At 67.7% G+C, this 25262-nt stretch overlaps 2 protein-coding genes across 13 annotated transcripts in view; both read left to right on the forward strand.

Annotated features, from left to right (window-relative positions):
- NUFIP2 (nuclear FMR1 interacting protein 2) overlaps positions 1–9198 on the forward strand; it is a 58762-nt gene extending 49564 nt beyond the window's left edge. Inside the window, exon 5 of the mRNA XM_054848016.1 lies at positions 9094–9198. The gene's annotated coding sequence lies outside the window, so the exon portion shown is untranslated. The remainder of the gene's footprint in view (positions 1–9093) is intronic.
- Positions 9162–25262, forward strand: part of MYO18A (myosin XVIIIA) — a 32929-nt gene continuing 16828 nt past the window's right edge. For 2 of the 12 annotated variants that reach the window (XM_054848012.1, XM_054848001.1), the window contains exons 1-16: positions 9162–10186; positions 18250–18390; positions 18923–18979; positions 19543–19630; positions 19772–19881; positions 19957–20133; positions 20255–20465; positions 20744–20886; positions 21447–21547; positions 21639–21702; positions 21821–21965; positions 23450–23461; positions 23999–24175; positions 24254–24344; positions 24434–24626; positions 24854–24940. In XM_054848012.1, coding sequence (XP_054703987.1) covers positions 9173–10186; positions 18250–18390; positions 18923–18979; positions 19543–19630; positions 19772–19881; positions 19957–20133; positions 20255–20465; positions 20744–20886; positions 21447–21547; positions 21639–21702; positions 21821–21965; positions 23450–23461; positions 23999–24175; positions 24254–24344; positions 24434–24626; positions 24854–24940 — 2811 coding nt within the window. In that variant the 5' untranslated portion in view covers positions 9162–9172. Of the gene's footprint in view, positions 10187–13870; positions 14097–14998; positions 15065–15854; positions 15914–16570; positions 17237–17444; positions 17508–17769; positions 17848–18249; positions 18391–18922; positions 18980–19542; positions 19631–19771; positions 19882–19956; positions 20134–20254; positions 20466–20743; positions 20887–21446; positions 21548–21638; positions 21703–21820; positions 21966–23449; positions 23462–23998; positions 24176–24253; positions 24345–24433; positions 24627–24853; positions 24941–25262 lie in introns of those variants that run through there. The other 10 variants (XM_054848005.1, XM_054848009.1, XM_054848004.1 and 7 more) reach the window with 9 other exon arrangements.

Genomic DNA, 25262 nt, shown 5'->3' on the forward strand with positions numbered 1-25262 from the left:
GCTGCAGGCCTCAGGGTGCCATGGCGGGCACAGGCCCGGGTCCTCGGGGGTCACGGGGCGAGTGTGGCGGCGCAGGCTGCTGCCTCAGCGCATGGCTGCCGGCACAATGCGCCGCCCACGTCTGACTGCCCCTTTTGTCTCCCCACAGGGTGGCCGGCACAAAACAAAGCGCCCCGTCAGCGCTGCCTGCGGCACAGTCTGGCGCCCGGCCCGGGGGGACCCTGGTGGGGCCGAGCTGCAGGGATGGCACCTGCCCAGGCTGAGGGGGCCCAGCAGGGTCCTGGGGGACCTATCCTGCTGCCAGGGCTCCACCATGGTGGGGCGAAGCTGGGGCTCAGGGGGGGATCTTTCCCCTTGCCGGCTGCTGCCATGTGCTGCACTGGGGCCCGGGTACTGCGGGGGGACGGGGATGGGGATGGGGTTGGCGAAGTGGGGGGTATCACTGGGAATCAAAGCTGTGGGGCTGCACCCCTAAGGCCTGACACCAGCTCCTGGGTTATGCTGGCTGACCGTACTGCCACGTCCTGGCAAACGTGGGGTCAGGGAAAGGGAGGAGCAGGGCTACCTGCCCCCTGCAGGGATGCCAAAGGTGGGCTGGCGGTGGGCACTCTCCCTGTGCACCCTGCCATGTGCACCCTCACCTCCCCAGGCCAGCCATCCCCCGGCTGCGAGGGGGAGGCCAGGCTGAAGCTTGTCCCCTGGCTCCCTCAGAGCCTCAGGCATGGCCTGGCCGTGGCTTCGGCTGCCCCGGTGGTGTGGAGGCTTTGCCAGGAGCCTGGTGCCACTAGAGGGAGAGCTCACCCCGAGCAGGCCACGCCACAGCTGGCGCATGCGGGTGTACGGCGTGTGTACAGGGTGTACGGCACCGCACACCCCTCTGCACCCCACACGGGCACCCAGCTCCCCTTGTGAAGGGAAAACGCTGGCTTTGGGTGCCAGTGGTCCCAGGGCAGAGCCTGGAGCTGGCAGCCACCCCAGGCCAGGAGCAGGGTGGGAGGAAACCCTGCCCTGCACACCCTGTGTCAGGCACGGCTGGGGACAGGTCACCCTCAGCAGAGAGCAGGACCCCTGGGTATGGCTTGGGGTGCGGCAGGATCCCCAGCCGCTCTCCCAGCTCACACTGAGTACTGCTGGTGAGGCAGGTCCCCCACCACGAGGACCTGGAGGGACAGTGGCGAGCTCCTGGGGAGCCACTGCTGCGACAATGCCGGTGGGTCCACAGGTTGTCCGGAACAACTGGTTTTTCTAGATCCCAGAGACTATAAAGGAGCAGTGACCTATTTAGGAAACCCCGCGGCACTGTGAAACAGATGCTTCCCCTGCCAGCCCTGCTCAGGGCCTTCGCCGCTCCAGCCAGCCGTCTGCATCTGCCAGGGGCACCGTGAAACACCGCTGACACCGGAGTTCTGTCCCGTTTCTCCCTAGAAAGCTGTGGGCAATGCGGAGACTTTCCTCGGGCATGGGGTTTGCTGGTGCCTGCAAAAGCCCTGTGCAGCTCTGTGCCGGGCACAGCTGCTCAGGGCAGCCTGGCCCTGGGAGAGGGGCTGGTGAAGTCGGTTGGGATCTTGTGAGCATGGGCACCTGGCCACCTCGCTGGGAAGCATGGTGGTGTTTAGCCCTGGAGAGGTGGCAGGAGGCTGGTCCGGCCGGGTGGCTGCTGGTGGCAGGGCTGTGCGAGCCTCTGGGGACCCCACGCTGTCCCATGGCTCCACGGTTCCAACCGGCATCAGCCCTGCCACCGCCTGCCTGGCGCGATAAGGAAGCAGGAGCTGCCGCAGGCTGTAACCGGCTGTTCACCTGCCTGTGCCGGGGAGGCGGGGCAGGGTACAGGCACACAGTGTGTCCCTTGCCACCGCAGCCAGAAAACCCTCCTGGCAGCTGAGCTGGGGCTCTGTCTCCCCTCCAGCTCACCCGTCCCCGTCACTGCTCTCTGGACGACTGCAGCTCCCTGCACTGGGCACCACGTGCCTGGGACAAAGAAAGAGTGACAAAAGCCCGCGGCTGCGCTCACTGCCGCCGTCCTCTGCTGCTGCAAGGGCTGCATCTCCTCCGCTGCCAGGTCCCTCGGCCCAGGGCGCAGTGCGAGGCCCCTTGCACAGCTGCCAGCTTGCTCTCACCGTGCTCCTGCACACGCGTGCTGCCCTGCAGCTGCAGTGAGGCTGTGTCCTGGGCACATGTTGTGGGCTGAAAATCACACCCGGCCTTAACGCTGCGAGGGAACAGGGGCTTGTGACTCCTGGGCAAGTGTGTCCTGAGTGTGTCTGGAGTGATTCCCAGTGCTCGTGGAGGCGGTGCTCACTGCTGCAGAGGTGCTCCGTGCTGAGGGCTGGATGCAGGGCCCTTTCCCCCCGTGTGCCAACGCTCAGCCTCCGGCTAGCGCACAGCCCGGCACTGCTATGCAGCAAGGAAGGACAGTGAGGCTGCGACCACAGGGAAGACCCGAGTCCCCCTCGCCCTGTCACGCTCACAGCCCAATCGCACGAGAGCCAGGACCACGTGCCTCAACCCGGCTCACCCTCAGGATGGTGGCAGGGTTTTGGGGTGAGTGCGTGGGGCACCCTGGGGCAGGGCAGGGAGCCATGGGAGGTGGCAGGGATGGTGCTGAGGGCAGAGGTCTGTCCCTGTAGGTCCCTCTGTCCACCCTGAGCCTTCAGAGATGATGCACTCCCTGAAAAGAGCTTTTGGAGAACTTGTGGATGCCTGTGTATGGGGTCCCTATTCCCCAAACCCCACTCCAGCTTCCCTGGGCTGCTGAGCCACCCACACCCCACAAAGGGCGACCCAGCTGCTCCCACGTCTGATGGCACGGGAGGATATCCCAGCACAGGGACTGTGGGGCTCGTCCTGAAATCGTCTGTCCTAGGGCAGCTGCCACCGGCCTTCACGCTGTGCACAGCTTTGGGGGGGGACACAGGGTTTTGGCTGTATCTGACCGACCCTGGTGCGGCATTCCAAAGCTGGACATGAGTGGAAGGGGCGTAACAAAGGCTTTGCGGCGCTCGCTGCTGGGCTCGCTCAGAGATGCTCATCATTAATCACGTGCTGTCTCCTGGCCAAGGCAGCCAGGCACCGTCCTGAACAGTCTGGTTCCTGCAGCCTTACAGCCCTCCCTGGGGACAGGCGGTGCGGGGAGAAGCAGCAGCCGCAAAATGGCTCTGCAGGCAGCTCTGCCATGTCCTGCTTTGTATTCCCCAGGCTCAGCCCGTGCGGCTGCCGGCAGGGACGGCCACCCTGCTCCAGCAGCCTGAAGCCCTCCGTGTGCCGAATCAGGCGCTGCTCCTGATCGGATCCTTAAACAAGAGGAACCCCAGGAGTGTGTGTGTGCACTGGTGTGATGCACGGGGCTGTGTGTGCACCAGTGTGAGTATACGGCAGGCGAGTGTGGTTTGTAGCGTGTATGTTGTGCTGCAGGGTGAGGAGTGCTGTGTGCGTGTTGCAGGGGTGTGCCAGGGGGACTGCGTGTGCTCCTCGAGGGTGTGAGCACACGGTGTGTGCGCAGTGGCGTACACCAGCTGTGCAAAAGCGTGTGTGCACGTGTTTTAGTGTGTGCTGTGGGGGTGTGTGCGCTCCAGTTTATGAGCAGGTACGTGTGTTGCAGGGTGCACCCCGGCTGTGTGTGCACTGGGGGTGTGTCGCAGCCCGAGCACCGGTCCCGCGTGGGCACGGGGGGGTGTGTCACAGCCTGCGCACCGGTCCACCGGGGTGTGTGCACCCGCAGTGTGTATATTCGGGGTGCGCTGCGGGCACACCCCGACTGCGCCTTGTGGCAGCGGGCGGCTGCACCGCGGGAGGTACCGGTATGCGGTGCGCGCCGGGGCTGCTTATCGCAGCGCCTGAGTGTTCGCGGGTGGGCATGACGCCGCCGTGCCGTGCCGTGCCGGGCCGGGCCGTGCCGTGCCGAGCGGGGCCGCGCCCGGCGCGAAGGGCGGCGCGCGCAGAGCCGGCAGTGCCCGCCCCGGTGCGGAGCCGCCCCGCCCCGCCCCGCGCCGCCGCCGGGGCCCGGCACCGCCGCCGCCAGCACCGGGCCCCGCTCTGCCGTCGCCGCTGGGTGAGTACCCGCCGCGTCCCCACCGCCACCGGTACCGGCCCCGGGGCGGGGGTACGCACCGCCTGGCGCGGGGCGGGGCGGGCTGCGGCTGTATCGGCCCCCCCCAACCCGGGCGGGCCGGGCCGTGCCTGTGTCCGTGCCCGTGCCCGTGCGTGTGCCCGTGCCCCCGCGGCGTTGCACAACCGGGGTGTATGCGCGTGTGTGTGCGCGCGCGCGTGCCCCCCCCCCCGGTGCTGTTGGGGGGCGTGTGTGTGCGCATGGCCCGCTGTTGTCTTGCAGCGCCTCTGCTTGTGCATCCCCCGGTGTTCTTGCAGCGTGCGCGTGTGCATGCGTGCGCGTGTGCGTGTGTGTTGCAGCCCCCATTGTGGCACCTTGTGCATGCCCCCCGTTGCGCTGCGGGGTGTGTTTGTGCGTGCCCCCCCCTCCTCAACCCCCCCCCCCCCGTTGCAGCAGCACCTGTGTGTTTACCACACCGGCCGTGGGGTGCTGGAGGTGTGTGCACCCAGCCGGGGGCAGGTGTGGGTGCTGGGGGGGGGGGCAGCTGTGCCCCCAGGGTGGGCATGCACCCTCTGCGAGGGGACAGCCAGCCTGTCCCTGCAGGGTGCCCCGTGTTGGGTGCCCCAGCACCCGCAGCAGGGCTCCTCAGGGCTGGCCCTGCTTCCAGGGAGAAGCCGCTGGCCTGGGCCTTTCCCGCACCGCTGGGTAATTGCATCCGAAGCCATTAGCCCAGCTCACCGTTAACCACATCGCCGCCAGGGCCAGCGGCACTGCCACCTGGGTCCCTTTTTGGGGTGACACAAGGGGGGGCAGGTGGCATTGCAGCAAGCTGCTGTGCTGGGGGCGGCGGGGGCTCACGGGGCCTGTGGCTGCCACGGCGCCTGCCTGCACGTTAATTTGCTCGGGGAGGAATATATAGAGCGGCGGGTGAGGGCTGGGACGCGCGTCCAGAAATAGTGTGGTTTCCAGCCGGCCTGTGAGATGCAAATCGTCTGGTCAGCGAGCGCTGGAGCTAAACTGAGGGCAATTATAGAAAAGTGTGGGCCCATAGCAGGTGTGCAAGGGCACACGGCAGCCGGTGTTCCCGCACTCTGGGCTGGCCCTGGCACCCCGGCACCAGGGAACCCCCTCCAGCTCCCACCGCCCTGTCCCCTGTTGGGAGCCGAGCGTTCCCACAGTGCCTGCCCTGAACTTTGCCCGCTGACAAGTTGCGGCTCAGCCCTTCACCTTTGCTTGGGGCTGGGCCTTGCGGGGGGTGAGGCTGCGAATTTGGGTCAGAAACAGGCGGTGGGGGAAGTGCGTGCTCGATGGCAGCGGGGCTGCGACCCGCCTGTCGTCCCCCCAGCTGGTCACTAAATCGTCTCCTGCTTTCCCTCCCCGCCAGCAGAGCCTGGCTGCAATCGCCACCCTGCCACCTCTGTTTTGCAAGGACTCTAGGGCTGTTTTATTGCCCGGCTTTGGGGCGAGGCCGGTGCCTGCACCCCACGCACACACCCTGTGCACCCTCCTGACTTCCGCTGCCAGCCCGGGATGACGCTTCAAAGCCAGGCTGGGTCCCCATCGCTGCTGGAAACAGGGTTCCCGCAGCAGGAGGACCCGAAATCCTGCTTTGGAGACAGCCTGGCGGCACATCCCAGCTGTGACTCGGGCAAATCCGGGATTGTTTTCCTCTTGACGCGTCCCAAGTTGTCCGTAAGGGCAAGCAGTGCAGAGCGATTTGGAAACCCCCTAAATTTCCTTGTTCTGTGGAAAACTTGTGTCCGGCAAGGAGGCGAGGAGCCAAGGAGCCATCGGACAGGTCAGCCCCCTTTGCCCTGTGTGGGAGCCAGGCTGGCTGCTCAGCACCGCTGCCACCAGCACCCAGTCCCTGGCACGGCATCGTCCCTGCCCAGCCGGGCACAGCCGGGGCGTGGGGTGCCCCAATGCGGTGTGCCCAAGGAGGTGACAGCGGCCGGCTCCTGTGCCGAAGCGGTGGGCGAGCACGGCTCTACCGCCAGCATCGCGGTGGGGAGCAGAGCGGGGAGGCCAAGCAACCGGGAAACTTGCACTGCAGGTCCCTGCGCGGGGAGCGTGTCGGACGAGATTGCGTCTCGGGGAGGGAAGGAGTGGCCCGGAGTTTCAGTGAACGCCTTCCTCCCTGCCTGAAACTCCCTGGCGCCCTGGCAGGGACACGGGGGTTCATGGCCATGGTGGGGGGAAGAGGGGGAAGTTGCATCCCGCACACTCCCTGTGGGGCTCAGGGAGGGTTTTTGGGTTTGGGGCCCTTGAGCTGGGTCCCCCTTTCTGCCACCCGGCCCTTCCACGGTGACATCCGCTCTCCCTTGCCAGCCCAGGTGTCACAGCAGCGTCCTTGCGTGCGATCCCCCAGCACAGCCGGCGCCCACGGGCGCCTCTCCCTCCCCTGTCATGGCTCACGCACGCTGCTGCCCCGAACACGCCTGGCGATGGGTAATCCCGGAGCGAGCCTGGGCTGAGCCAGGCAAGGCGCGTTGGGTCTGATTCAGGAGCAAGGAGTCGCTCAGCAGCCGCCTCCGGCTCGCGGCGTCGGGCTGCACCCATCCGGCATCCCCAGTGCGTGCGTGCTGCTGGCGGGAGCCTCCTTGGGGAAAACGGAGCAAACCGCAGCGGCATCCCACGTGGGCTGGGAACGCCGTTGCGGGGGGGTGCTGGGGTCTTCGCCCCAGCCCACGAAGCTCTCGTCCCCCCTGCCCTGCTCTCGCCAGCGGTGGCCTTGCGTAGGACACATGTGGCTGGGCTGCCGGCTGCCGGTGCAGCCTGATTAGCGATGCAGATGGTAACGCTTGTTCCCCCTTTTTGTTGAGCGTACAAAGGCCGGGAGGGAGCGCGTGTGGGGCGGGGGGAGAGGAACCACCGAGGACAAAGAGCGTGAAGAGCGCGCCGGCCGCCTGCCTCCCAGCGCCTTGGCTCTAACAGCACCTGCCCTGCAAGCGGGTTCCTTCCCCCGGACCAGGGAAGGGGTCCCGGCAGCCCCCTTCCTGCCATGGGGTGAGTGTGGGGTGGTCCTGGGGGCGCAGCCCTCTCTGCATCCCCCCGGCAGCACTGCTTCGGGGATGCCCAGGCTGCTGGGGGTACCGGTGGCACGCGGCACGGCGGGGGGATGGGGACGGGCACGGGCGCAGGTGGTTCCCTCCCTGCCATTGTCTGCGCTGAGGCCCCGGCACCGCCACGGAGGAGCCGGCGGAGAGCAGCCCCGGCGGCAGCGCGGCCACGGGGCCCTTTGCCAGCAGCACCTGCTGCGGGTCAGGGGATGGAGCTGCACCGGCCCCAGGCTCAGGTCAGTGGGTCGCCCTGCAGCTGCCGTTACCGGGAGAGGAGGAAGGAGCTGGCTTGTTTTCACGTGTTCTGGGGCCCGGTCCAGCCCAGGTCCTGGCTGTGGGTGTAAGCAAAGCCCCGGGTGGTTCAGGGGAAGGCAGAACAGGCAGAGCCCCGAGGCTGAGCGGTGTGGAGCCTTGGCAGCCCCTCTGGCCGTGGGCAGGAGGCTTGGAGCCGGCGCATGCAGCTGCCCGGCCACGCTGCGTGCCTGACCTTCCCCTTCCCCTCGCCACCTCAGCTGTATCGTGCACCCAGGGCTGGCACCGTGCCGCAGCTTGCAGAGCCCTGCCCTCGCCTGCCCTGCAGCCGGGCCTCTCCCGGGCACACGCGCTCCTGCCTCAGCCCCGAGGGCCGGTGGGGTTTGGGCAGTCCCCTGCCGTCCCCGGAACCCATGTGGCTTTGCCAAGGGGAGGCCAGGTTCCCCGTGTCCCACGCAGTGTGTTCAGGGGCGGCGGGGACCTCGTGCCCTCGCAGGGAGGTGGCCCAGGCAGTGGAGGTGATGCAGCACTGATGCTGCACTGGAGCCAAGGTGCAGCTAGACATGGCACGGCGTGGCATCCATGCACCCCAGGGTGCGCGCAGAGCCCACGCTGCCAGCGCTGGCAACGCTGCCCGTCCCCACGGGTTGCCCAAACCTCATCCCCATGCCCGTCGGACGGCTCTAAAGCAGATGCGTCGAATGCGGGGAGTTTTCCTGCTGTCCCCTGTGCCGAGGTTAAGTTCCTGCGCGGCTTCCTGCCCCGTTATATATAGCTGTCAGCCCATCCTGTGCGGCGCTGCCAGCCGGCTGCTCCAGTTTGGAGTTGTTTATCCACAGCCTGAGCGCTCGATGGAGGTTGAGGGGGGCTGGTGGGCACTGGTTGTCCCGAGGGCAGACGGGTCCCATAGCAGCCCCGTGTGGGGCATGGCTGTGGGTGCCCCCGGGTGCTGGGTGCACACAGGGTTTCCTGGGGGGCGGCTGGGATTTCTGCCGGGCCGCAGTTTTGCGGCCGGCTGGGTGCCCCCGCCCCCGGCATGGGACGCCTGAATGAAAGAGCGACTGTTCCTGGAGGTCACCGGCAGCGTCACGAGTTTCTGTGTCGCCCTGGCTAAATTTAGACACTTATCAGTGTTTGGGAGGGATGTGATTTTACAGGTTCCTGTTTATTAGAGCAGCCTTCACTAAGGGCCATGTTTCCAGCTCCCTCCCCGGTGCAGACACTGCCCGCCGCTGTCCCTCACGGCTTTGCGGTGGCCGGGGCCAGGACGAGCGGCAGAGAGGCCTCTGTTTCTTCGACAAGGGGCTTTTGAACTGGCGGACGGGATGCCTGTGGTGCTGCAGCCGGCAGGGATGGGCGGTTTTGCCTGGGGAGCGTCCACACCGGCGGTAACCGCTGCAAATGCAACCGGGATGCCTTCCTCCCCTGCCCGCCTGTGTTGCTCCGAAACGGCTCGGAGCTGCAGGAGGTGCTGGGGGGGTTTGCCCACAGTCAGCCCCGGTGCTGGCACGGGGATGCACGGGGTTGCCAGGCTCCTTCCAGGGCATCCCTGGGGGTGCGGGGCCACCCTTCCTGCATCCCGGGGGCTTGCTGCCCAGGCAGGGCAGTCTCAGAACCTGGGGTGCTGCTGTCCCCAGGGAGGGTGGGGATGACCCATAGGATGGAGAGAGGGGCGGTGGGGTGGGTGTTGGCCGCACCGCTGTCTGATGGCACTCTTGCCCATCTGTCCTTCTGCAGGCAGGTGGCCACGCCGTGACCAGCACTCCAACCCAGCGCCCGGCCGTGGGGGCGACCGTGCCCTGAGCCCCCCTCCACCATGTTCAACCTGATGAAGAAGGACAAAGAGAAGGATGGGGCCCGAAAGGAGAAGAAGGAAAAGAAGGAGAAGAAGGAGCGGATGTCGGCGGCTGAGCTCAAGAGCCTGGAGGAGATGAGCATGCGCCGGGGCTTTTTCAACCTCAACCGTGCCTCCAAGCGGGACTCCAAGACCCGCCTGGAGATCTCCAACCCCATCCCCATCAAGGTGGCCAGCGGCTCCGACCTGCATCTCACGGACATCGACTCTGACAGCAACAGGGGTAGCGTCATCTTGGACTCAGGCCACCTGAGCACAGCCAGCTCCAGCGATGATCTCAAGGTGGACGATGCCAACTTCAAGGGCTCGGTGCTGCAGCGGGCGGCCAAGTTCGGCTCGTTGGCCAAGCAGAACTCCCAGATGATCGTCAAACGCTTCTCCTTCTCCCAGAAAAGCCGGGACGAGAGCACCTCGGAGACATCCACCCCCTCCGAGCACTCGGCGGCCCCTTCCCCGCAGGTGGAGGCACGCACGCTGGAGACCCAGCTAGCCAAGCAAGGGATCCCCCCGGGACACCCCTGCACCCCTTCCGCCGCCTCCCTGCGTGCCAGGGTGCCGGAGCTCGTCAGCAAGAGGTTCCCTGCCGAGCTGCGGCTGCCCGCCTTGGTGCCCCCCCAGTCCCCCACCCCACGGCAGCTGGAGCTGCAGAGGCGCAACACCGGCGATTTCGGCTTCTCCCTCCGCCGCACCACCATGCTGGACCGGGCGCCCGACGGACAGGTGTACCGGCGCGTCGTTCACTTTGCCGAACCTGGAGCCGGCACCAAAGATTTGGCATTGGGGTTGGTGCCGGGTGACCGGTTGGTGGAGATCAACGGGCGAAACGTGGAGAACAAATCCCGGGATGAGATTGTGGAGATGATCCGGCAGTCGGGGGAGACGGTGCAGCTGAAGGTGCAGCCCATCCTGGAGCTGAGCGAGCTGAGCCGCTGCTGGCTGCGGGGCGGCCCGGGGATGCGCCACGCTGCCTGGGATGTGAGTAACGCCGTCCCCGCTGCGGGGCTGGTGCCCTGGGTTTCTGCCGGCTGCCAGCATCCTCGTGGCGGGTGTTTGGGTTGGCAGGGGCCGTGGGAACCGGCAGGCGCCGGGGCTGCTCCGGCTGGGAGCGATGCGCGGGGAGGAGCGGGAGGCTGTGGCTGGGATGCAGTGACGATGCTTGCCCATGCCTGGGGTGGCAGAGCGGCTGCAAGAGCAAGTTTGCATCAGGGCTTGAGAACTGGCACCGGTGGGTTTTTTCCCCCCAAAATGCTCAGTGTGTTATTGGGTTTGGCCTTCCTCCTGCCAGAGGGGCTCGGGAAGAGCTCAGCTCTGTGTCACCTGGGGAAATCTGTCCCTGTCCGGTCACCGAGGCGGCATGGTCTGGCAGGGAAAGGAGCTTCGCTCCTCACTGCTGGGAAATCCCTAACGCTGCTTTGCAGGAGGGGCTCTGCCTGCCCCGCTGCCTGCCCCGCTGCCCTCATCAGCCTCCCCACGCTGGGATCCCTCCCCAGGTACCGGGGAGGGCAGCGTGGTGTACCAGGGTACGGGACCTGCTGACAGCGTGGCAGCCCTGTGTGCGCGGCTGATGCTGTATAAATAGAAACTTAATGGCTGGGTGACCCACATCTCCCGCGTGAGCTGCCCGGCTCTGCTGACCCTGCCGTGGGCTACCCAGCGTCCTGGCTACCCAGTGTCCTGGCAGAGGCCCCCAAATGCCAGCAGCCTGCAGGGCTGGACCCCCTCCATGGTGGCAGGGGGGTGCAGCAGTGCGGCGTTGGTTTAGCCTATAACCAGCCTTGGTTAGTGTATTTTTCAGGGAGAGGAGGGTGCCTGCGCCCACGGAGCAGGTCGCCTGTGCCAGAGAGAGCCGTGCCGAGCGCGGTGGGGCCCCGTCCCCGGTGGTGGCCGGGATGAAGGAAGCGAGGGTAGCCGTGGTGCAGGGATGCCGTGGCATGTCCGTGGGGCTCCATGTGCTCCCTGAGCAGGTGCCGGCGCTGCGGGGTGGAGTCTGCGCCGAGCTGGAGCGCTGGCTTTCTGGCAGCTCCTCCCCAGAGCCCGTCAGGCATCACCGGGCAATGCTGGCTGTGCTGCCGGGATAGCCCCTGGCCGGATAACACCGTGGGGCTGGGGGGCACGTGGAATGTGCCAGCGTGGGAGCAGGTGCACGTTCGATGCCAGCGTGCAGGGATCAGCAAGGCACTTGTGCCCGCCAAGAGCGTGGTGCTGCGGCTGAGAAGGGGGAAGAGGAGATGCCGGTGCCCGTGGGGCTGCGGGGGACAGGCTGCAGCGTACGGCCTCGGGCCGGGTCCTGGCGCGGTTAGATGGCGTCAACCGGAGGAAACCAGCCAGAAGATTGGCAGTGACCGTGTTTGTGGCATCTTTGGGTGCCACCGCAGCACGGGCACCTCTCGGCACAGGATGCTGTCCTCTCTCTGTGTGGTGCAGGGGTGCACCAGGGGGACGTGCCGTGGCTTTGCCGGTGCTGGGGAGCCGAGGCTGCGGTGCAGGGTACAGTTGAGGGTCCTTCACCCGTTGGAGCTGCGCAAGGTGCTGGTGCACAGGGAGGCCCGGCTCTCCCCCAGGCCCCGCTAAGCTCCCTGGAATGTTTCTGGTCCTAATTTAAATAAAAATGATCCTTTTTGAAACAGGAAATTATAGACATATTTTGGGCTGTTGCTCTGGAAGCCCCTCCCCGGCTGGAGTGGGATGGTGCCAGGCTCCCTGTGTACCGTGGGGGATTTAACCCCCTCAGCAGGGGCCGTGCCGAGCCGCCCTCATCCCCACGGACCCACGCCGCAGCTGGGCAGCGGCAGCACCCGTCGTGTCAGGGGGGGCTCTGGGTGCTGCGGGGTGTGCGGGGCGCTGGCCGGTGACACAGCAGGGCCGGGCATCGGGGACCAGGTGAAAGCCTCCCCTGTGTCCCAGCCTTGCTCCCGGCACAGGGCGGCCGGGCTGGCTCGGCTCCACGCTTGTATTTATTTATTTACCGGCGAAATTCCTCTGGCAGGGCCCAGGCGTGCACCGGCCGGGCAGAAATATTCCAAAAACGCCTCCGACTGCTCCAGCACTTTGACCGGACCACAGGCATTTGGCAGCCGCGCCGGCAGACCCTGTGTGCCGTGCTCACCCACTTGCCATGGGCGTCCTGGTCCCCGGAGGTCACTGTCCCCGCGGCGTGGCTGGGTGCCGGCTCTTTGCCATGCTCCGTATCCCACCGGGGACTCCGTGGGGAGGCAGGGGATGTGGAGCGGGGGCTGCGGGACTCCCATAGTGCCAGAGGCGCTTTCTCCTTTTGGGAACCTCTTGGGTTGGCTCTTCCTCTGCCCTCACCGTAGGATTGGTGCTGCCGGGACATCCCCGGTGGGGGTGCTTGTGGCTGGCAGGCTCGTCTGCAGGGTCAGCGCATCTCTGCCGAAGTTCCCGGTGGAGGAACGAGAGGAATCTGCTGGCTGAGCAGAAACACTGCCATGGCTGCGCGGCTGGGCTGGGGGTCCCGGTGGAGATGGTCAGTGGGAGCTGGGCTCCTCCGTTGCGGGTGGCTCCATGCCCAGCCTCGGGGATGCTCGGGACCTCCCAGGAAGGCAGGACCACGTCGCCTGGTCTGTGTGGGTTCGGCTTGCCGTGGAGGGGGCTGCGGCGGCTCTGCGTGCCGGGGCTGGGCTGGTGCCCTCGCCAAAGCCTCTTGTTCCTGCTGTCAGGGGACGTGGCTGTGACTTTTTGGTAATAACGCAGTGGCTGCCACCAGCACTACTTGGGGACACCGTGGGCACCCTCCACCGTCTCATGCCAGCCCTGCCAAGGGTGTTTGCCGTGGCCTCTCCCCGGCGCGTGCCCGATGCCGTGCGGTGCCAGCCCCGGGGCGGTGCTGCCAAACCCGGCGTTAATGTGTGCTGGGAGGGACATGGCCTGGTGCTGGCGTCCCCGGCACGGGGGTTTCCAGCCCGCCATCGGCACAGCCCTCCCGGTCGGGCCGGGATCCCCAGCTTCCTCCAGGAGTAGTTTTTGGCTCAGGGCATATCTGCGTCCCCGGGGTCGGGCAGGGACCTGCTCAGGTGCCGGCTAGAGTCCCCAACGTGCCCGAGCAGCTGCCGCCTCTCCACGCTGCTGGCTCCCTGCCACCGGCCTCCTCCCGGCAGGCCCCGCGCAGGGAGGCCCCCGGCCGCTCACCCGCCGCCCCGCTCCTGCTGTTTCCAGGGAGACCTTGGACCTCCAGAGACAGCTTTGCCGTGAAAGCGGCTTTACCGTGGGCTGCCACGCTGTGCCGGGGGGCTGCTGGGCCGGCACGCTTCTGTGGCGCTGGCCCTTGCTTCGAGGCGGGGGGCTGTTTGTCCCTGGGAGTGTTTTGGGGGGCTGTTGTGTTCATGGGAAAGCAAAGGGAGGAGCAAGCGGTGTTGGGGCTGCACCACCCGGCACGATGCCGGACGCTCGCTATGCTGCTGGACGCCCCGCTCAGACACCGGGCACCCCGCCACGGGACCCTGGGGTGCAGGAGCGTGCAGCCCCATCCCTCGTGGCACAGGGCCCTCCCTGGCTCCCCCCAGCCCTGCAGCTGCGCTCGGCCCGGGGGCGTCTTCCCCCACTTCCCCTGGGGCGGGTGGTGGGACGGAGGCCAAGCAGTTCCCCCCGCGGCGTCGGGCTGCGGCGAGCCCACATCACTTCCTCCGGCAGCAGCGGCAGCGGTAGTGGCGGCGAGGCCTCGCTGCCCGCGTGTCCCCCCCCGGCGCTTCCTCCGGCTGCTGCGCGCGCCGGCGGGGCCCTCGCATTCCTCGGCTATTTTTAGGGTAGCCCTATCAGCCCAGCTGTCCCCGCGCCGCCGGCTGCCGCCCCACGCGCCTCTCCCACCGCGCTGCGCCGTGCTCGCCCCAGCAGAAACCCTGCTCCCAGCTCGCCCCGACCCTGCGGTAAGGTGGGTACTCCCAGCGTGACCAGCATGGCACGGGGGAGCACGAGGGGGGCACATGAGGGCCAGTCCTGGCATTGGGGTCGGGGGCTGCGAGGCTGCACCCACCCCTGGGGTGCTTTGGTGGCCGGGGGCTGTTTCTTGTGGATCCCCAGGGACTCCGACCCTCTGCCCTGAGGCCGGTGCTCTCCGGGGGCCTTTGGGGTGCTGCCAGGCTGCGTGGAGGTGGGAGCACCATGGTGGAGGGTTTGGGGGCTCTGGCCCACGGACAAGTTTGTTTCCGGACCCCCACGCCCAGCCCGTGCTCTGGGCACGAGCATTTCACACTATGGTGACGAGGGGGGGACAGGGGACCCCTCCGGGACGGGACGACGTGCCCCCCCTGACGGGCGGGTTGGTTCGGTGGCCGGGTGCTCCTCTGCACCATGCCCAGCCCTGGGAGGGGGAGTTCTCCCTGACGGCCCCAGGGTTTCGGAGCGCTGCGCCAGCCGGGGCGGTGGGTCCTGCCGGGGCTGCCCAGCCATTGGCATGGGGTCAGGCTCAGAATAAACCCCGGCTGTCAGGGTCAGCAGGGCGCCCGGGGCAGAAAATATCCCTTCCCTCACCCTGGCATTTGGTTACCGCAGTGGGCTGGCCTGCCAGGGGGAAAACTGGGGCACGGTCCTGCGGCCTGACTAACGGGGCTTTTTTTGCACAATGAGTTTTGTCGGGTCTCAGCCCGGCCACCTGCCTGTCTATAGGCGCTGCCTGTTGGTACGCTGAGCAGGGTCAGATGGGCTCAGACCCCCATTTCTGAGGGTCCTGGGCTCCCAGGGCCGGCGGGGAAGGGCACGTGCTCGTACGTCGTGCTGTGGTTCAGCGTCCCACGTGCTGACCCCGGCCCGTCTCACCTCTCCCTCTCTCCCCAGCCAGGGCTGCGGCTCCATGAGACATCGCCATGGCGTTTTCATCCCGGTTTGCATTCTGGGAGCAGAAGGGAAGTCTCTCGCGCGTTTGCCCACACCCCACGTTCGGGTCACACTGCCGCACGCTGCCGACCGGCTCCCCCAGTTTGCCCAGTGCCAGCGCCGCGTTCAGAGCAGTGCTCCCAGCCTCTCACCGCGCTGTCATGCCGGGGGCCGCGCTGAGCAAACAGGGAGCTGCCCTGCGCCCCACCACAGCACGGCTGCGGTCACCGACGCGGCCACGCATGCGATTACTAACGCCATCGCTAACGACCGCTTTGCGAGCGGCTGGCGCAGCCCCTAACACGGTGTGCGTCACCTCAGTGCCACCGGCCAGCCCCGCGCGCGGCAAGGGAGGGTTTGGCTGCCCACCCCCACAGAGACCCTGGGTCGCCCTGCTCGGCAGGGTGCTGGCACGTCCCACGTGTGGCTGCCGCAGAGATTAGCTGGTGACACTTGAAATGTGCTGTGGCGCCTGGCGGGGGGACGTGCAAAAAGGCAGAACCCCCGTGGGGAGCAGCGACGGGGCTCTGTACCAGCACGCGAGGAGGGAGCCCGGGCCGGGCGGACAGAGCGCTTCCCACCTTTGGGGTTTGCCACAACCGGGGCGCATCTCTGCGCTTCCCCCCACTTTTTCAGCCGCTGGGAAGCCTGGAAGGACACGTGTCCTCATCCCTGGGGCTGCAGCGGGCTGCAGATTGGGGCTGGGTTATGCAGCAGCCTCCTGCCCCCCTGGCATGGAGTGACGGTCCCTGCGGCTTTTCCGGCAGCGAGGTCCTGCGGCGGGCTGAAACGCGCTCCTCTTGTTTGTCTGACCCTCAGGTCAAGGACGAGGACAAATCCTTAGCTGTGAAAAGACCTGGGAAGGAGGATGGGGCTGTAAGTGTCGCAGGGCACGGGCAGGGTGGAGCTGTGTCGGGGATGGGGCTCGTCCTTGGTGGGGACAGACCCCATGCCGGGGCTTGGGGACATCACGGAGGGTCGTGGGCTCAGCCTCCCCCCCGCCCCGTCTCAGTCCCTGAGGAGCGCCCATGGCCGCTCCAGGGCAGCATGTGGAAAGTGGCGGGTGTTTTCGGCAGGGATGCCCGGCTGTCGGCACGCGGCGATCTCTTCCCCTCCGCTTCCCCGGGGCTTGTCCCTGGCCTGCACACCCCAGCGGGACGGCAGGACTGCGGTTACGGTGCTGGCTCCCGTGCTGCTTGCCAAAGCTGTCAGCGGAAGAAATCTTGCAGCTTGCCCTGCGCATTGCAGTGAGGCTGCCGGTGCCCTGAGCACTGAGTTTTACCCCTGTACCAGCAGCCTGAGCATCGACGGGTCCCTGGGTGCAGGGCCGGGGAAGGTCACCGTTGCTCCCTGCCCTGGCTGGGGAAGGGGACTGGGTGCCGCATCCCTCAGTGCCAGCGTCTGGCTGGGAGCCGTGCTCCTGCGGCAGGGCACGAAGCCCCGGGCACCACCGTGTCCCGAGCAGAGGGTGCTTGCGGTGGTAGACGCTGCACTGCTGGACCTCCGCTTATACCGGTGTTATTGTGGCTGCAGTCAGAGAGCCCGAACGATGCTGTGTCTGCACCTCTGAATCCTGAAACCCCGAATTCTGAGCCCCCGAAGAGCCCTGAGCCACCCCCCGGGCGAGGGAAGAGCCCGGAGCTGGTGCTGAACGGGGCGGCTGTGAACGGGCTGGAGGGCCCGGCCGCTGAGGCACAGGGGGACGAGGGCCAGGGGCTGTCCCGCCGCAGGGTGGTCCGGGTGGTGCGCAAGGTGGTCCGCAAAGTCCTGCCGGGGGAGGACGCGGGCAGTGCCAAGGAGCCGGGGCGAGATGCCAAGTCTCCGGAGCCAGTGCCGCCCCCCAGGAAGGAGGACGCGGGCCGTCCCGCCGTCCCGGCTCCCCCCGCCGTCCCAGCTCCCCCCCCTGTGCCGCCTCCCCCTGCCGTGCCGGCAGCCCCCGCCAAGCTGGAGCCCAAGGATGAGATCTCAGCGGGGCTCAAAACCCTCATGGCGAAGGGCAAAACCAAAGAGCACCGGCCACGGACCCGGCCGGGGGACAGGCGGGAGGAGAAGTCCCCCAAGCCAGCTGGGGGGGACGCAAAGCCGTCCCCGTCCCCGGGCACCGAAGCCAAGCCAGAGCCGCCAGTGCAGCCTTCGGGAGGGAAAGCGGAGCCTGCAAAGGCGCCCGCTCCAAAACCCACCGCCCTGGAGAGGCACAAGGTACCCGTGTGTGCACCGCGGGGGATGCTCTAACACAGCGGCAGGGCTGTGCCGCCCGGTACGGCATGGTGTGAGCTCACCCGCATGGTTTGCAGTGGGTTTGGGGTGTGTGGTGCTGGGTGGGGGGTCACTTTTCGGGGCAGTTGTGTGCACTGCGGCCGCCCAATCACACTGCCCCTTGTCTCCCCCTCCGGCTCGTGCGGAGAAGAAGCTGCAGCCCTGTGAGAAGCGGTCGATCCCTGCGAAAACCGCCCCGGCACCCCCCCAGCAGGTGTGTGGGAGCAGGGACCCGGGTCCTCGGGCATTGCGGGGTATCCAGCGGTACCCTGGCTGTGCCGACCTTGGCACCCGCGGGGCTGGGCCAGCCTTCGCCCCGGTGCCCACCCTGAGCGCCGGCGGGCTGCAGGGCTGGGAAAGCCTCTGCGATAGCCCCTCTGGCGCCTGCGTGCCGCGAGCGTGGGGCCGGTGGGGGCTGCGGGGCTGGCAGGGGCTGCGGGGCGGCCGGCCTGGTGCTAACGGTGCTCTGCCTCCAGGCTGCCCCCAGCCCCGCGTCCCGGCTGAGCCCGTCAGAGGAAGCGCAGCGCCGGCTGGAGAGGATCTTCACCGCTTCTGTAATTCCAGGGGCGTTGGCGCTTGCGTGCCGCCTGCCCGGGGAGGCATGGGCAGCGTGAGGCTGCCCCGGCCGTGCCGTGTGCTCCGCACGGGGTGATTGTACCCCTGTGCCTGGCCACCAGCCCCGTGGTCCCTCTCCGGGTGGCACCGGCAGCAGGGGATGGATGACTGGGGGTGCCGGTGGGTTTGGGGATCACTGCTCGGACCAGCGTGCCGGGCTGTGGGGAGCTGCTGTGCCATGCTGGCATGGCTGCTGGTGGCTGGGATGATGCCCAGGTGGTGCCGTGGGGGTTGTGGCCACGCCGGGGCCCTGTGGCACGTCACGGTGCTGCTGCTGCTGCTGCTCTCTGCCTCTCACCCCCTCTCTTCTTCTTTCTCTCCTCCTTCCTCGCTACCGTTAGCTGGACCTCGCTGCCTCCGCCTTGGCACCCAGCCAGGTACTGTACCCCCGTCCTCAGGAGCCCTCGGCCTCTGCCGGCGACCCCCCGCCATCCTCTGTCTGCCGCTGGGCTGGCGTCTGCGCCCGCGCCTCATGCTGGAGCGTAAGGCTTTCCCCATCCCGCCCTGCTCCGTGGGCTGCCGCGTCGCCCACGGGGCCGGAGGGTGCCGGGGCGGCCGGGGCTGGTTGTCCCTCCCCAGCGGGGCCGTGCGGGGAGCTGGGCGTCCCAGGAGGGTGCTCTCGGTGGAGGTGGCACAGCTGGGGCGGGCAGGGGTGCGGAGCAGGGTGTAAAGGGGCAGATACCCGGCACAGGCAGGACACACGGCTCGTGCCGAAGCAGCCGTGGCGCGTGGTGCTGGCAGAGCTTGCAGCAGGTTGGCACAGTGGTCCCCGGTCCCAGGGCTTTGGCAGCACGGCCTCATGGCCAACATCCTTCCTGGCTCCGTGTGCCCCAGCACCACGCTGGTCCTGCCGCTCCGCTGGCTGCAGCGGTGGCTGTGGCACCGGGAGAGCCCGCAGGGTTTGGCACGGCGGTGCTTTGCCCCCGCTCGCTTCCCCCTGCCGCTTTCTGTGCTGTCTGCAGGGCAGAGGTAAATCCTTCTTGCCCTCACCCCCCCGTCTCTCGGCCTCACCAGGGTCCAGCGGACGATGCCCCGGCAGCCCCCTTTGGCCCCGTCCCTGCTGCAGCTCAGGTTTGGCTTTGGGGCTCACCCTGCTCCCGGGTGGCAGCCCGGCATTTCCCATGCCGCGGTACTCTGCCGTCACCGTGCCATGTCCTGCGTCCCCCCATTACGTCCCTGCAGCGTGTCCTGTGTCGTGTCCTTACAGCGTGTCCCTGCCCCGTGTCCCTGCAGCATGCTCCATGTCCCCAGAGCATGCCCGGTGTCCCTGCATCCCAGCACGTGGCTGGCACGGGCGCCCGCTCTCGGGGCTGCGGTTTGGGAGCTTGGCCCCTGCAGGCTTGCCCGAGGTGGCCACGGTGAATGCACTCGTGGGCCACTGCGACTTCATGTCAACCTGGAGCCGTGGCAGGGCCCTGGTGGTCTCTGCAGCCCCGAGTGCACCGGGGTCCCCGGGGGCAGTGGGGGACACGTGCCAGGAGGGCTTGGGGCTTGCGGAGGGTGGCCATGGCTGTCTGACACGTGGCTGCGTAGCCACGCAGCCCTGCTCCCTCCAGCCCCAGGGACGTGTGGAGGGGGTGAGGTGAGGGCGGGGGCAGATGACCATGGCCGCCCCACATCCCGCTGTCCCACAGGCCAAGACGGAGGAGCAGATCGCGGCCGAGGAGGCCTGGTACGAGACCGAGAAGGTGTGGCTGGTGCACAGGGATGGCTTCTCCTTGGGTGAGTCGGGGTCAGCCTGGCGCTGCCGGGACACGGGGAGCCCCGTCCTTCCCGTGGCACAGTGAGCCCCCCCCGGCCCAGCCGCAGTGTCCCCAGGGGGCTGCCGGCACAGCCCCGCTGAGCGCCCCGTGCCCCTCGCAGGCAGCCAGCTGCGGCCGGAGGAGGGCAGCCCCCTGCCCGAGGGCAAGGTGAAGGTGAAGCTGGACCACGACGGAGCTGTTCTGGAGGTGGAGGAGGATGATGTGGAGAAGGTAGGGCCGCGGGGCGGGGGACGGCAGAGCAGACCCCCGTTCCCCGCCTGACGCACCCCCCCACCTCCCTGCCAGGCGAACCCCCCGTCCTGCGACCGCGTGGAGGACCTGGCCAGCCTCCTCTACCTCAACGAGTCCAGCGTGCTGCACACGCTGCGGCAGCGCTACGGCGGCAACCTCCTGCACACCTACGCTGGCCCCACCATGGTCATCGTCAACCCGCTGAGCTCCCCCTCCATGTACTCTGAGAAGGTGACGCTGCTGCCGGGGGGGGGGGAACCGGAGGGGACGGGTGGCTGGGAGCCGTGCCACCGTGCAGAGGGAGCCGGTGCAGGTGGCAGGGTGCTGATGTGTGCCCCCCTGCTCCCCCCAGGTCATGCACATGTTCAAAGGGTGCCGCAGGGAGGACACGTCCCCGCACATCTACGCGGTGGCCCAGGCCGCCTACCGCAGCATGCTGATGAGCCGCCAGGACCAGGCGATCGTGCTGCTGGGCGCCAGCGGCAGCGGCAAAACCACCAACTGCCAGCACCTTGTCCAGTACCTCGCCACCATCGCCGGCAGCACTGGCAAGGTCTTCTCCGGTGAGTCCCTGGCGGGGTGCGGGGTTCCCGTGCCGCTCGCGCACGCCCCTTGCTTTGCGGCCACAGCCCTCCGCAGCCTCCCGCACCCGGCAGCGGCCAGACGCATGCCACACGGCGCGCTTTCACTTTCTCACGCCGGTCCCTTTACCGCGCTCTCGAGGGTTGCCGTGGCGCAGAGCACGGCGCAGGAGCAGCAGCGCTTGCCCGGCTGGCGGTGCCGGCTCCGGCTGCCCGCCACACAGCCCCTGCACCCCACCACCCCGCTTCTGTTCCCGCAGCGGAGAAGTGGCAGGCGCTCTACACCATCCTGGAGGCTTTTGGCAATAGCAGCACTGGCATGAACGGCAACGCCACCCGCTTCTCCCAGATCATCTCTCTGGACTTCGACCAGGCTGGGCAGGTGGCATCTGCCTCCGTACAGGTGAGGGGCCGGGGCGGCCCCCCTCGGCATGGGAGCTGCCCCATCCTCACCGGGGCGGCTCCCCTTGGCACGGGAGCCGGTCCAACCCCGCCGAGGTGTTTTCTCCCGGCAGTCTGGCCACGCACTAGCCCACGAGCTCTGCCACGGGCCCCCACCAGTGGCCCGGCCGTGCCCGCAGCACCTAGCAGCCAGGCATCCTGCTCTCGTCTTTGTTCACACCCAGACGTGCGCACATCAGATCGACTCCTCGTCCTTGCTGAGTTAGCCACAATATTGGGGTGTCTTTCTTCCAGACACCACCCTGGTGTGATAACAGCAGAGGCCCTAAAATGCACGAGAGCCGCTTCGTGCTCCTCTAGTAGCAGACACCCCAGAAGAGGAGATGCTCAGAGGTCGCTTGGATGCTGTTGGCATTCATACGATGCCCTGCGGTGGCAGGAGACCCTCACGTCTCTGTGGGGACCCTGGGCAGGCAGCAAGGATGAGGCCAGGGTGGGCTGCGGTGTCTCGGTGGGAGCGAGTCCCTCAGGGATGGTTCCCAACCCTCCCATCTCCACCAGACGCTGCTGCTGGAGAAGCTGCGTGTTGCCAAGCGCCCGGCCAACGAGGCCACCTTCAACGTCTTCTACTACCTGCTGGCCTGCTCCGACAGCGCCCTGCGGTGAGCTGGGGGGGGTGAGGGCACAGCCCTCAGCCGGGGGGGGTCTCTGGGGTCTCCTACATGGGGTCAATCTCGGTGTTTATCCCCGCAGGACTGAGCTTCACTTCAACCACCTGGCAGAGAACAACGTCTTTGGCATCGCGCCCCTCTCCAAGGTCGCTGCTATGGGGCTGGGTGGGGGGCTGTGGGGAGGACGGGGTTCCCTGGCCCGTTCGGGTGCAGGGGGAGGCAGAGCTGGGCCCCCACACCCATGGCTCCCGTTGGTCTCTGCAGCCGGAGGAAAAGCAGAAGGCGACCCAGCAGTTCAACAAGCTCCAGGCTGCCATGAAGGTGATGGGCATCTCCGGTGATGAGCAGAAAGCCTTCTGGCTCGTCCTGGGGGCCATTTATCATCTGGGGGCCGCTGGGGCCACAAAAGGTAACGAGCTGCTCAGGGCTGGGAGGCGTTAATGAGCCGAGGGTGGGGGCCGATGGCTGCATGGGGTCCTGGAGCGATCGCCGGCACCTCGGCACCTTGGAAATGCACCCGCCTCCGGTGTGGCCGAGCCCTGGGAGGGTGTTCGGGGCTGTGTCAGCTAAGGGACGGTGCCCTGCCACCCTGGGCACTCTGCGGCACCCGGCTCTGCCCCCTCGGTCGGGGTGGTCCCAGTGGCCGCTGGGAATCGAACACCCCCAGACCCTGGGCTGGTCCCTGCCAACTTGGGGGACCGGGGCCCTGGCTGGGGCTGAGGGAGTCGGGGGGTGCGTGTGTCCCCTGTCCCCAGTGTAACGCCTCTCCCCCCATCCTCCCTGCAGAGCCGCTGGCAGACGGAGCCGGTAATCGGAGCCATGGGGGGCTCTGTTCCGGGTGGTGCCGCGCGGTGCTGGTTTTGGGGCTGAAATGGGGGCTTAGGATGCTGCTGGTGTGCCGGGATCGACCCTGACCCCCGGCTGGGTGCTGGCAGCCCCAAATTTGCCTGCTACCCCCCTGGTCCTCTTGGCACCATTGGTGGTGTGTTGAAGGGCTGCCCTGGCACCCGGAATGGGCTGCAGGTCTTGCTCTGACGGGCACCGGCTTTGCTCTCCATCCCTGGGGGTGGTGAATTTGGCTTCGTGGGGCTGCTCTTCTCCCCCTGGGGCTTTCGCCTTCCCCCCCCCCCCGCCGGTGCTGGAAGCCCCTGCGGTGCGGCACGCTGGCAGGAGGACCGGGGCACGGCACACCCGAAATGGGCACCTGGAGCTGGCGGCTGCACTGAGGGATTTTGCAGCCCCGGGGAAAAAAATGAGTTGGGGAACGGGAGGGAGAGAGCGGAGGGGTCTCGGGGGCGCAGCGGGGTGCGGTGCTGGCCCGTGGGGTGCTTCAGGGCACTAGAGGGCAGCAGGGCCCCGCTGCAGCCACCGCAGTGGGATGCTTGGGCAGCTTGGGAGCGTCTTCATGGGGGCCTGCTGGGGGAGAACCCCAGATCCTGCTTGAGGGGAGCACCCCCACATCCTGCTCGGGGCAAGCATCCCAGCCCCAGCTCTGTGCAGCTCCTGGAGCTTCCCCTGCATCTCGTGGACTCTGGGGATGCTCAGAGCCAGCTCAGCCGTATCAGCCCCCACTTTCTTGGCCCCTTGACGCTTGTACTGGGCTGGATCCAGCAGCGGCTCCCCGTGCTCCGGGGCAGAGCTGAGCTGATCCCCAGCAGTGCCCACGTGTAACTGGGGCTCACAGGGGAAGGGCCTCCGTGCTGGGTCGCAGCATCTCACTGCAGCGATGCCTGGGGGGAGACCAGGCTTGGCACGTGCGTGGCGTGGCGGTGCGTGCGCGTGGCGTGTTTCGGCAGGAGGGCATCCCCATGCCGCGTGTCTGCGCTGTCTCGTGCCGTTGTTTCTAACCCCTGTCTCTGTTTGCATGGTGCATGCTGCCCTTTTGCAATGCAGACGCCGACGAAGGTAAAGTCTTGTTCTCCGCGCGTGTCTCTGGCTTCCCCCTCCCACGTGCCACTGCCTTCCCGCTGTCGTGTCCCTGCGTGTCACCATTAACCTGCTCCCACCTCCCCTGCCCTCTCCCAGCATCCGTGTGCTCGTATCCAGCAGCCGCGGTCTGTCCTGCCACGTCACGACGGGGCTGCTCGGTGCCTGTGGCCGAGCAGGGACGTGTCCCCGTGCTGGGGCGGCTCAGAGCCCCGCACGGCCGCAGGTCCCCGGGGTCCCCAGGCAGCGATGGCGAGGGGTGACCCCCGCTCCCCGCCCCACGGCGTGGCTCTGGGCTCAGCCCCACAGAGGCGTGAAGCCATTCACCCCCCGTCTCCTCTAATCAGACCCCAAAACACGCTCCCCAGTCCTTCTGCACGGGCCACATGCTCCCACTGTGCACAGCATCCCCAGCCTAGTCTGGGGGCCCCTGAGACTGTCCCAGGTCTGGCTGGAAATGCCCCCCATTTGGGGGGATGCCCCGGCCGGCACTGAGCCCCCTTCTCCACCCTCCAGCCGGGAGGAAGCAGTTTGCACGGCACGAGTGGGCTCAGAAAGCCGCCTACCTGCTGGGCTGCAGCCTGGAGGAGCTCTCCTCCTCCATCTTCAAGCACCAGCCCAAGGGCACCCTGCAGCGATCCACCTCCTTCCGGCAGGGCCCCGACGAGCCCCCCCTGGGCGACGGCAGCACAGGTAGGGTGAGGGACGGTGGGGACAGCGGGTGGCCCCGGGGGATGCCGGGCTGGGGACGCTCAGGGTTGCTTCGGCCAGGTCCCAAGCTGACGGCGCTGGAGTGCCTGGAGGGCATGGCGGCCGGCTTGTACTCCGAGCTCTTCACCCTCCTCATCTCCCTCCTCAACAGGTACGTGCTGGGGGGGCCGGGGGGGGGAATCGGGGGGGAGGGGGCCAGCAGCACCCGCTCAGCCCGCTGCGTCCCCCTGTCCCCCGCAGGGCGCTGAAGTCGAGCCAGCACTCGGTGTGCTCGGTGACGGTGGTGGACACCCCTGGGGCGCAAAACCCCGAGCTGGCAGGGCAGAGCCGGGGGGCCACCTTCGAGGAGCTCTGCCATAACTATGCCCAGGAGCGCCTGCAGCTCCTCTTCCACCAGCGCACCTTCGCCCGCGAGCTGGAGCGCTACAAGGAGGTACCGGGGACGCCCGGGGCTGCCATCGCCTCCTCCCCTCCTGCCCTCCCCTCCCCTCTCTGCGCGAGCATCTCCTCCGTGCCGGCGCAGCGGGGCGGTGGGACGCTGGGAAAGCCCTGTCCCCTGCCTAAACCCCGTTGAGACCAACGTGCTGACCCGCTGCCGGATCCCTGTCGCTGCTCGCCCACTGCGTGGGCACTAACCGCACCTCTCTGCCCCCTCGCCAGGAGAACATAGAGCTTGCCCTGGCTGACGCCGAGCCCGGCTCCTCTGACTCTGTAGCGGCGATAGACCAGCCCTCGCACCAGGCACTGGTGAGCACCCACCGCGCTTCACCGCGGCTGCGTCACGGCGGTTCGTAGCGGGAGGCAGCCGCCGGGCGGCTTTCCTGGCCCTTTGGGCAGTAGTCAGGGGAAGAAGAGGGGCTGACCCGAATGCTCGGCCATGAGAGCGCAGCTGCGAGCGTGTGTCAGCCCACGTCCCTGGTGCATCCCCTGGCACGGTGTCCCCCCTTGCCCCCGGAGCTGCCCATGCTGTGAGCGGGAGGGCATGGAGACCTTGGGTGATCCCTAGGGTGCTCCTGTCCCCAGGGTGCACCAGTCCATGTACTCTGGTCCCCAGGGTGCTCTGGTCCCC

The sequence above is a fragment of the Grus americana genome, chromosome 19 (genome assembly GCF_028858705.1).
Source record: "Grus americana isolate bGruAme1 chromosome 19, bGruAme1.mat, whole genome shotgun sequence".
NCBI classification, from domain to species: Eukaryota; Metazoa; Chordata; class Aves; order Gruiformes; family Gruidae; genus Grus; species Grus americana.